Source organism: Poromitra crassiceps (assembly GCF_964638095.1).
Source record: "Poromitra crassiceps genome assembly, chromosome: 3".
Classification (NCBI taxonomy): domain Eukaryota; kingdom Metazoa; phylum Chordata; class Actinopteri; order Beryciformes; family Melamphaidae; genus Poromitra; species Poromitra crassiceps.
In genome coordinates, this window is record NC_139625.1 from 1,326,913 (window position 1) to 1,339,053 (window position 12,141).

Here is a 12,141-nt window from a genome sequence, read left to right on the forward strand (position 1 = left end):
GTTCTATGTGCGTGTTCAGTGTTTACATAGTAATATCACACGATATTCTGTGGGCCTCGAGAAATCACTGAAAACGCTCTGAAACTCTGGCACTGGGAGCGTCCGTTCTCCAAAAGTGGCTGGCACTCAATGAGCTAAGTGTTAAATAGCTTAAAGGTAAGTGTTAAATAGTTTAAAGCTAAGTGTTAAATAGCTTAAAGGTAAGTGTTAAATAGTTTAAAGCTAAGTGTTAAATAGCTTAAAGGTAAGTGTTAAATAGTTTAAAGCTAAGTGTTAAATAGCTTAAAGGTAAGTGTTAAATAGCTTAAAGCTAAGTGTTAAATAGCTTAAAGGTAAGTGTTAAATAGCTTAAAGGTAAGTGTTAAATAGCTCTACATTCCGACAGCAATCACTGATAGTGTTTGGTCAGTAATGTGGGTCTCCCAGTGCCTCCGCTCTGCAGCAAACAGAAAATACATTTATGGAATCCTCTCTGCTGATTGGATACAAGTGGGATGGAATCCTCTGCTGATTGGATACAAGTGGGATGGGATCCTCTCTGCTGATTGGATAAAAGTAGGATGGGATCCCAGAAAATGTATTTTCTGTATAGGCTACTGCAGAGCAGAGAAGAGGACCCATGTTACTGACCAAACTAGGGATGGTGAAAATTATTTTTTTCTCCCCTGACCAACAACCGACGCTCATGAACCGAAATAACTAAATAAATATAGCCTCATGCATTCCCCTGGCTGGCTACATGCTCTCTGTGTCTGTCTGCACTGACTACGTAGGCTACATGCTCTCTGTGTCTGCCTGCACTGACTACGTAGGCTACATGCTCTCTGTGTCTGCCTGCACTGACTACGTAGGCTACATGCTCTCTGTGTCTGCCTGCACTGACTATGTAGGCTACATGCTCTCTGTGTCTGGCTGCACTGACTACGTAGGCTACATGCTCTCTGTGTCTGCCTGCACTGACTACGTAGGCTACATGCTCTCTGTGTCTGCCTGCACTGACTACGTAGGCTACATGCTCTCTGTGTCTGCCTGCACTGACTACGTAGGCTACATGCTATCTGTGTCTGCCTGCACTGACTATGTAGGCTACATGCTCTCTGTGTCTGGCTGCACTGACTACGTAGGCTACATGCTCTCTGTGTCTGCCTGCACTGACTATGTAGGCTACATGCTCTCTGTGTCTGCCTGCACTGACTACGTAGGCTACATGCTCTCTGTGTCTGCCTGCACTGACTACGTAGGCTACATGCTCTCTGTGTCTGCCTGCACTGACTATGTAGGCTACATGCTCTCTGTGTCTGCCTGCACTGACTACATAGGCTACATGCTCTCTGTGTCTGCCTGCACTGACTACGTAGGCTACATGCTCTCTGTGTCTGCCTGCACTGACTATGTAGGCTACATGCTCTCTGTGTCTGCCTGCACTGACTATGTAGGCTACATGCTCTCTGTGTCTGCCTGCACTGACTACGTAGACTACATGCTATGTGTCTGCCTGCACTGACTACGTAGGCTACATGCTGTGTCTGCCTGCACTGACTACGTAGGCTACATGCTCTGTGTCTGCCTGCACTGACTACGTAGGCTACATGCTCTGTGTCTGCCTGCACTGACTACGTAGGCTACATGCTCTGTGTCTGCCTGCACTGACTACGTAGGCTACATGCTCTGTGTCTGCCTGCACTGACTACGTAGGCTACATGCTCTGTGTCTGCCTGCACTGACTACGTAGGCTACATGCTCTGTGTCTGCCTGCACTGACTACGTAGGCTACATGCTCTCTGTGTCTGCCTGCACTGCACATGAGCGGGAGAAGGACAGCGAGACCCTGCTGGCCGGTCCAAGCGACAGGGCAAGATGTCTCCCCTCGTCTTTAAAGACCTTAGTTCAGGGGTGGGCAACATGTTTTTCCTGAGGGCCATACTGACTTAAAGTCCCTGGAAACCAGAATCCACAAAAACGTTCTAACTATGTTATTTAGGGTCTTATGTTAGTAATTGTGTCCCTCAGAAATTATTATACAGTACATTACTTTCAACCCAAAGCCTTAAAATCGACACTTTTCTACAAGATTCTACAAGGTACTTCCTCATTGAAGAGAGCAGTGCGCGAGGTGCTAAAATGCAGGAGCTTATGACGTCATAAGCTCTATATAACCTTTGTACACGTGCGCAACTCGCCCTTCTCCTTTTGTCCGTTCTTTGCCCCCACAGCGCTCACTCAGTGTCTGTGTGTCTCTCTCCCACTCTGTGTGCCGAGCGCTATGCTTTGCTATGCTATGCTATGCTCGCTCTCTCTCGCGCTCTCTCTCTCTCTCTCTCTCTCGGGACTAGTGAGAGAGAGAGCACAGAGAGAGACACACAGCCTGGTGACGCGAGGTTACACACACAGGGTAGCGCTGTGCAGTCGCAGCAACAGTCTCTCCCTCTCCGAGCAACGAACGAACACACACACACACACACACACACACACACACACACACACAGTGTGTGTGTGTTCGACACACGCACTCAATCTCTCTTTCTCCGTTTCCCCCCCCCCCTCTCTCTCGCGCTCTCTCTCTCAGAGACCTGTAGTCTTGCACGCACACACACACACGGGACTCGCCCACACAGTCTGCGGGAGAAAATACACTCTAAAATCTAATTGATTCTCATGACTTTTGTCATGACTGTCAAACCTAAATTTATATACTTTGCGACGTTCATCATTGTTCAAATTTGGCTGGTGGCTTATTAACATAGATTCCTGTGATGTGATGAACTCAAAATGCTAAATAATAATAAAATATTTCTGGTTTCCAGGGACTTTAACTCATTGAGTGCCAATGACGACAGTTGTCGTCAATTCGAATACTAACGTAGAGTGCCAAAGACGACGATTGTCGTCAATTGCGTTTTTTGACGGTGGGACGTGGATCAATGCCCGATACATCTCCTGTACAAATATTGTAGCTATTGGAGGTCTATAACCTATTTTACCGACCCAGTAGGTGGCGACAGTGCTCTCCAGATTACAGAAAGGTCCGGAAAACAGGAAGAACTAGAACGACCGCAACGCGGACTTATGCCTCCGCCATTAGTTCATTCTTGAGTCCAAGTGGATGTAGGAGCCAAATTGGAAGAAATTGCATCAAGGCGTTTCTTTGCAGAATTGGATATTTGAGCCAAATGTGAAGAAATTTAGTCAAGGTGTTACTGAGATATGGCGTTACCGAGCTTGAAAATGGCATTTGTTAGGTCACTGTGACCTTGACCTTTGACCTTTGATAACCAAAATGGAATCAGTTCATCCTTGAGCCTAAGTGAATGTTTAAGGCGAATCTGATGAAATTCCGTCCAGGCGTTCCTCAGATATCGCGTTAACAAGCTTGAAAATGGTGTTCGAGAGGTCACAGTGACCTTGACCTTTGACCTTTGACCACCAAAATCTAATCAGATCATCCTTGGGCCTAAGTGAATGTTTAAGGCGAATCTGATGAAATTCCGTCCAGGCGTTCCTCAGATATCGCGTTAACAAGCTTGAAAATGGCGTTCGAGAGGTCACAGTGACCTTGACCTTTGACCACCAAAATCTAATCAGATCATCCTTGAGCCTAAGTGAATGTTTAAGGCGAATCTGATGAAATTCCGTCAAGGCGTTCCTCAGATATGGCGTTAACAAACATCCGTACGGACGGACATCCGTACGGACGGCCGGCCGTACGGACGGACAACCCGGATCCATAATGCCTTCGGCCTGGCTTCGCCGGCGGAGGCATAAAAAGCCGTGATCAAAGAGAAACCGATGCATGCTGCAGCCAGAGCCATATAGATTGCTCGCGCTGGGAGCCGCCCGGCGCAAACAAACGGAGCGCTCCGAAAATAGACTGGGTGCGTGAGGCTGTGTAGTGTGGGGAGGAGTTTGCAGCTGAGGGGGGAAGAGGGGGGTGGGGCACGCAGGCACCACACAACTACACCACGTCACTACATCATAAAATATTATCTTCAGACTCAGTGAATGTGCTTGAAATGCTGCATTTCACAAAAGGCGGAATAACTCAGCTTCTAATTTGAAAAGTGTCTTTTTGCTCAAAACAGCCTATCTTCTCCGGCTCATAACTAAAGAACGGAAAATGGGATCAATAAACTTTTTTTTGCAGATGATAGAAGAGAGTCTCATCGTTCTTTGTACGTGTTCGGTGTTTACATAGTAATATCACACAATATTCTGTGGGCCTCGAGAAATCACTGAAAACGCTCTGAAACTCTGGCACTGGGAGCGTCCGTTCTCCAAAAGTGGCTGGCACTCAATGAGTTAACATCAAGTAAGTGAAGGGCCACACATTGGAGATTATACCTGCCACACTCCTGATTTTCATGGGAGTCTCCCTATTTTTAACCCTCTCTCCCGTTGTGATTGGTAATTTCTTGTTAATCTCCTGATATAATAGTGATACAAATCCAATGGCTGTAGCAGATAAGATTTATTAACATAATTCTGCCTTTTATTGAGTTTTTTAGGGTCGTTTTGTTTTTCTTTGAGTCCGGCCCTGGGGCCACATTTTGCCCCCGGCCCCAGGGCTGCAAGAAATGACTGTAGAACAGTCATTTCTTACACATGAGATTACTTTAAGCCTTTTAGTCATGAAGATTATTGAAAGATATTCCATATTCCAGACTGAAGTGTTATAACAGAAGTGGAGTATTGGCCAGAATGACATGAACATTGTCTACTTGTTTCTTTTTAGAGCACGCCATGTGAAATTACTTCTATCTCTCGCATTTCTCCCAGTCTCTCGCCTCTCCTCCGTGTGTCACTCGCTCGCAGCAGCACTGGGAAGCAGGCCACAGACAGGCAGAATCGATGATATTTGATTGGCTGAGTAGCATCACGTGTGATGATTTACAGCGCATGCATTGGTCTGTGAGCTTCCTGGCAGATAAACCAGTAACATAAAGGCTAGAAAAGCAGGTGCCGGTTAAAATAGAAACGCTCCGTGAAAATGTAACAATTCTCAATGATTTGTAGGTTATAGGGCTCGGTCCGGACAGTACGGCATCTGGCTCCGGATGCGGACCGGAGTCCAGACTTTGAGGATCGCCACTTTATTCTATTTTTAATTCAGTTTTTAATTGAATACCACTTACAGCACCTTTAAGAGTAGTTGGCTCTCTGTCTGCACACTATTGGCTCAATTCCACCACATTTTACAGCCCTGCACAGCCCGTCACCACTCGGCTCTACTTGCTTCAACCCGATGGACGTTCTGCTTCGACCGCCCTTCATCTGCCCCCGCCCACACCTGGTCGTCACAGCGACCGCATATCTGCCCTCCACCCATGTTCTGAAATAGGCTATAACATAACGTTACAATTAAATCCATACACAGAACTTTTAAACTGTTTATGAAATACTGGTGCCTCTAAATTACCTACAGTGTGTGTGTGTGTGTGTGTGTGTGTGTGTGTGTGTGTGTGTGTGTGTGTGTGTGAGAGAGAGAGAGAGAGAGAGAGCGCTAGAGTGAAGCCTCTACCCCCGCGGCCTCTCACCAGGCAAAACCGCGGCTTCACCAGGCGCCTGCGGCCTAGCGGAGCCGACGCAGCACTAACTACACAAGCGCTTCAGAGCAGCGGACTTTTGGACAATTGAAACCACCGCGCCGATTTTATTTCACCAGAGGCGAAGGCAGCAAAACAAAAGACTGATAGAAAAGCATAATAGAAGAGAAAAGAAGGTAAACTGGTATGCAGCGCTGCATTGACAGTCAGTAGGATATGGAGAGTAAACACGATTCTGCCTGACCAATCAGTCGCCTACAATGTTTTCACGTCACGGTATGGACCCGGGTTGACAGAATAGAACCCCGACGAGGCAGGTACTAAAAGTAGCCCAGCTCAGCCCCAAATCTAACCGAGCTGGGCCGGTTTATACCGGTGGGATGAGACCAAAAGTCGAGTCGAGCGGAGCGGGACCGCGCTACTAGCTGCGGTGGGATTGGGCCATAAGTGTATGTGTGTTGACATTGGCTGTGTGTGTGTGTGTGTGTCTGTGTGTGTGTGTGTGTGTGTGTGTGTGTGCACATGTTCACCTTGGTGATGGGTTGGCTCCATGTTGATGTCTCCAGGTCCAGGATATGGATGTGATTGTTCCAACCTCGCCCAGGACTGTCCCACTGCAACACAACCACAGGGAGTTTAAAAGAAGAATGAAGTTTAAAAGCACTGGACTAAAAAAGTACAAACAAGACATTTCGGTGTTCATCCAAACACCATCATCAGTTGTAAATTCATGCTAGAAAAGTCACATGACAAACATGGCATGAAGTCACATGATTTGTTGAGATGTAGTGTGTTTGCCAGAGAAGATGATGCTTTGTCCATAAAGCTCCAAGCATTTTGGCGCTTTTTTTAAACAGCATTGTAGGCTGAGGAAAAGTGATGTCTCAACCCCCCCATGCGCCCGAGTCGATAGACTCGGGCGCATGCTCATGCAGCGACCAGCAGCAAGCGTAGAGTGCGTGTCTGGTGTTTTACGTTGTTTTTATGTTGTTTTTTACGTCTTCTAGTACTAGCAGTTCATTGTGTTTAAGTGTTCCTACAACTGAAGTTTGTTCTGCAACAATCGTTAGTAACGTTGCGTTGAAATTGCGGTCTTTCTTTGTTTCCCAGTATCCTGTGCTAGCCTGTGCTAAGCTAACAGAGCTAACACCACGGCTCCTGTTGTACCGATAGCCAGAGGACTTATCTCTACTAATTGTCCTCCTATACCAAGAGACTCCGGTAGAATTCTACCTCTACAGAGCTCGGCTAATCGGGAACCCTTCCACAGGAGCCCGCTGAACCAAGAAATCTCTGCCACCGTCTGCGCCCGTTGGTATCTGGTAGCAGGCTAGCTACCCTACCAGCTAGCAAGCTAGCTTCCCTCACGCTGACACCAGCGTCATCGCCAGCTGCCTTCTTTTGCAAAGCGTCCCGTCTTTCTTCACCGTGGGACCCAGCGGCCTCTCTACAGAGCTCGGCGACACAGGAATTCTCTTTTATGGGCCTGGGAGGCTCAAGAGCCTGCTGTCCCTGGGAACCCTCTGCTTGGTGACTCTCACTAAGCAGCAAGCATGGATTACTATGCTACGTTTCTGGCGTGGCTGGCGTTTCACCTAGTCTGGAGCCTGGGTCACACGCTTCTGACTCCCGAGCGCCCTGCCAGACTCCAGTATAGCAGGGAGCTACTTTTACAGTGGAACACATACGATCCTCCGGCTGACCTCTCACTTCCCAGCTTCGATGTGCTCCGGTCTACAGGCTCTCCGGACCTCCCCGGGGGACGTGATCGTAGGTCCAGGATTAGGAAGCGGGGGAGAAGTGCCGGCGCTCGTTTGAAGCTGAAAAACCAGCCGCTCTCCCGTATTCCGCTGCCTTCAATTATCTTATCGAACGCTCAATCCCTGCGTAATAAAACTGATGAACTTCAGGCACAGGTCCGATATAATCATGACTTTCGTGATGCCTGTATTTTAGCCTTCACCGAGACTTGGTTGTCTTGATAGGGACTCGGACACGGACCTTGAGACTGAAGGTTTCGGGTCTCCTTTCCGGCTGGATAGAGATCCAGTGGCAACAGGCAAGTCCTCTGGAGGCGGGGTATGTTTATATATTAATAAGCGATGGTGCAAATCTGTCATTGTCCGGGAGAAAATCTGTACTGCCGATGTAGAGCTGCTCTCTGTGTCACTCCGTCCACCTTATCTGCCTCGTGAGTTTCCCCAACTGTTTGTGACAATTGTTTATATTCATCCGAAGGCGAATGAGAGCAAAGCCTGTGAAACTATCTATCAAGTTGTACAAAGACTCCAATCCATTTCTCCTGATGCTCCCAATATCATTCTAGGTGACATGAATCACTAACCTGACGCTGCCAGATGGACGGTATAGCTCCACATAGGTTTCACTAAACCAGTCGATCTGGGTTTGAAGTCACCAGACCCGCTGAAGGAGGCGGGCACTTTGTCCAAGCTACTTGGCAGGTGATTGGATGACCCATCTGTCTATCACCGCTGGTGGGTGTTAACTTCAACCAATCAGATCGCGGAAGGTGCCTGTGGATGATCTCCGTGGTATTCATTGATTGAGTCCTCGCGGTCGTAAAGTCACCTTCGAAGCATTTAGTTAGATTATAACGAACTAGTTGTGTGGCTTAGCCTTCCCAAATGTTGAGGGTCGTTTTTTAGAATTTAATACATAGAATTGGGAACATTACATTCAATTTCATTCAGACTGCCTGTCACTTCCGCGATGTTGACGAGTGAAAAGAACTACAAAGACCATGTACCCACTACTTGCCCAGACGAGCCTGCCCGCCTACGGCCGCCGCTGATTCGTCGGCCCGGCAATGGCCGGCATGGCTCGACCAATCATCTTAAACTGCCTGTGCGGGTCCAGACCGTCACGGAGAACCAAATGAAATGTGAGTTCACGTGACGGGCGGTTTACCAGGCTAATGAATCACTGCACTCTGAAGAAAACACTCAGAGACTTTCATCAGTATGTCACTTGCCCAACAAGACACAACAAAACACTGGACTTATGTTATGGCTCCATCAAAGGTGCATACAAATCCATCCCCCTCCCTCCTTTAGGTCTGTCCGATCACAATTGCATCCATCTAATTCCTGTCTATCGTACAGCATTAAAACGTGGTAAGGTGCAGACTATCACTGTTAAAGACTGGAACGATGATGCCTGTTTAACTCTACAAGGTTGCCTTGACTCCACTGACTGGGAGATGTTTCAAGAATCCTCTGTAGACATTGATGAACTGACTGATGTTGTTAGTAGCTGGTCCCATTATTGTGAAAGCATTGTGATTCCAGATAAAAAGATTAAGATCTTTCCTAATAGTAAGCCCTGGGTGTCTAAGGCCCTTAAAATGCTCCTTAGCCGTAAGAGAAAGGCCTTCAGAGAAGGAAAACTCTCTGAGATGCGCAGCCTGCAGAAGGAGATTAGACAGGAGATATGGAAAAGTAAAAGGAAATACAAGGAGAAAATAGAGTCTCAGCTCCGTACAAATAATCTAGGTTCCGCCTGGGACAGCATGAAATGTATTACTGGGCTCAAGGTAGGTAGTAAGAAGAATATCCAGTTAAATGGTTTTCAGTCTGATGCTGATCTGGCTCAGAGTTTTAATGACTTCTATGGTCGATTTGAGACTCGCGATTTTAGTGAGAAACACTCTGTGATGAGAGACAGTCTCCTTCTGGCCCCCCCTTTGAACCGCTTCTTCGACGAGCAAAAGGTAATAAGATGTCTCAAAGGGTGCAAACCTAAAAAAAGCCCTGGCCCAGACAACTTAAGCGGGCGTATTTTAAAGGTATGTGCTGAGCAATTAGGTCCCATTTTCAGCCATATTTTTAATCTGTCACTCCGCCAGCAGAGGGTGCCGTCCCTTTGGAAAAAATCGATTCTAGTTCCTGTTGCCAAGTGCACCAATCCAAAATCACTTAACGACTTCCGGCCAGTGGCCCTAACCTCCCTGGTCATGAAACAGTTCGAGAGGCTAGTGAAGGATGAGCTAGTAACAAAAACTGACTCTTTGCTCGATCCACTTCAGTTTGCCTATCGTGCTAATAGAGGCGTGCAGGATGCTACAGCCACCTTACTGAACCTCATATTCAAGCATCTAGAGGGCAGTAAGAATCACGTTAGACTGCTCTTTGCTGATTTCTCATCAGCATTTAACACCATCCAGCTGCACATTCTGGTGGAGAAATTAACCAGCTCTTTCGGTCTGGATAAGTGCCTCGTTGGTTGGATTCTAGACTTTCTAACGAATAGATCTCAGCAGGTGAGGGTCAATGGGATACTGTCCAGTATCTTATTGTCCTCTACCGGCTCGCCCCAAGGCTGTGTTTTATCTGCTTTCTTATATATTCTATATACCAACGACTGTCGCAGCCGTTTCGCCAACAGATTCATCGTCAAGTACGCTGACGATTCTGTCATCGTCAGTCTGCTTGACGATGATGATGTAGGACACGGCCAAGTCATTGACGACTTTGTTTCTTGGTGCGAAAACGCTTCCTTACAACTCAACGTTTCCAAAACGAAAGAGGTTTGTATTGATTTGAGACGTTCCCCCCCCTGTTCCCCAGAGCAGTTTTGTCAACGGTCAGCCTGTCGATATAGTGACAGACTACAAATATCTGGGTACGGTAATTGACAGCAAGCTGAAGTTTGATCTGAATACCGACATGCTGTGTAAGAAAGGTCAGCAGCGCCTTTTCTGCCTTAGGAAGCTGGCCAAATTTCAGGTTGATAAAACTCTGATGAAAATGTTCTATAGTGCTTTTGTGGAGTCTGTCATTTCATTTTCCATAATCTGCTGGTATGGTAATTAGGGATGGGTACCGAACTCGGTACTTTTACAGGCACCGACCGAAAGTGGGCGGTACTACCGAGTATCAGTTCACATGACATGAAACGGTACCTCATTTCGGTACTTTTTTTTTTCTATTATAATTTAAAAATGTCGGTACTTGAACGCATCTCAGTGATACAAAGACAGCGAGCGAGATAGAAATTCCGACGCAAACTTGAAGGCAACACACACGAGGGTGGGTTACGTCATCACGTCACTGCCAAAACAAGCTGAAGAGAAGAAGATGGCCTCTCGCTTGCGGTCCAAAGTGTGGCACTGGCTACACTTCACAAAGATAGACTCAGACAACGCTCGCTGTAACATTTGCGATGCGAAGTGCAAAGCTGGCCAGGGGAACACCTCTAACTTGAGGAAACACTTGGTCAAGCATAAAATCTTTTTAAATGCGGAAGACTGTAAAGTGTTCGATAGCCTGAGGGTGGACGCTGCAGCCCCACCAGCAGCAAAGCACCTACAGCCAGCAGCTCCTCTGCTTCGTTAGCTGAAACGGACAGCGACGACGACGAAACTTCAAGTGTCGCAAGTGAGGCGTCGACTTCTTCAACATCAGGTAACGTCATTTAATTAGCTAACGTTAGCTGGATAGTTGTAGCTTATAGCTTAGCATGTTTAGTAGCGTAACTAGCGTTGCTAACGTTATTATTATCCTCAGTTCGTGTCACCGTGAGACGTGTTATTCAACGTTACACTCTTGCTTTCTTTGCTAGGCCACCGTGTGAGAGTCGCACAGGAGACACCCTTCACCCTGGCGAAGAAAGCAGCTTTACCCCGGCAGAAAGTAAATGAGTGCCACAGGGCCAGTGACTGCCTTCATTGTAAAAGGCATGTTGCCCTTCGCAACGGTGGAGTCTCCATGGTTCAGGTAAATTATTTATTTATGTATAAATGGGTGATAATGTGTGTGTGTGTGATATTCATAGAGTAAGCTAAGTTACTAACAATAGTTATTTTTATTGTCTATATATAGGGAGATGACAGGGACCCTGAACCCAAAATACTCCCCTCCCTCCAGAGACCTTCTCACAAACACACTTATTCCAGCTTGGTGTCGTGTTGAGAAGAAGAATGTGAAGGAGGAACTCAGGGCAGTTGACCATATTGCAGTGACCGCTGATGGATGGAGCAGACCATTACCTTGCACAAGTAAACTCTTGGTTTGGGAGGGAAGAGGGAGGGAGGGAGGGAGGGAGGGAGGGGTTTTATTTTGTTGGGTGCTGCTGCTAAACAAAAAAAAATCTAAATAAAGAACAATGTTGAAATTGAGAAGTTTGGACTTATTTGTTTTAGAAACTGTACATTTTTGTTGTAGCAATTTTTTTTTTTTTACTCAAAAAAGTATCGAAAAAGGTACCGTTTTTGGTACCGTACCGAATTCCAGGTACCGGTACCGTACCGGTATCGATTCAAATGTGAACGGTTCCCAACCCTAATGGTAATCTTTGTACTAAAGACAAGAACTCCCTGGGGAGAATAGTGAAGGTGGCTTCGAAAATAGCCGGAACCCAGTTCAGAAGCCTGGACCAGATCTGTAATAATCAGGTGCTGAAAAAAGCTGTGTCCATCAGATAATGCCCACCCTCTGAGGTTTGAATATGAGCTGCTTCCTTCCGGGCTCTGCCTTCGTGCCCCCATAGTTAAAAAGAACAGATACAGAAATTCCTTTGTTATGTTTATGTTATGCATAAATAAAGTTTAAATTGATAAACGGACATTTTACTTTCAGAATAA

General features: G+C 46.6%; 1 protein-coding gene and 1 long non-coding RNA gene across 3 annotated transcripts in view; one reads left to right on the forward strand and one right to left on the reverse strand.

Moving 5' to 3' along the window:
• Nucleotides 1-12,141, reverse strand: part of LOC310773412 (kelch domain-containing protein 2-like) — a 52,497-nt gene that overhangs the window by 10,427 nt on the left and 29,929 nt on the right. For both annotated transcript variants that reach the window (XM_083633288.1, XM_083633289.1), the window contains exon 7: nt 6,071-6,154. In XM_083633288.1, the coding sequence (XP_083489414.1) occupies nt 6,071-6,154 (84 nt within the window). The remainder of the gene's footprint in view (nt 1-6,070; nt 6,155-12,141) is intronic.
• Nucleotides 10,639-11,575, forward strand: LOC310773413. The gene is made up of 3 exons (XR_014552534.1): nt 10,639-10,963; nt 11,121-11,275; nt 11,381-11,575. It is a non-coding gene; the product is annotated as an uncharacterized lncRNA (long non-coding RNA).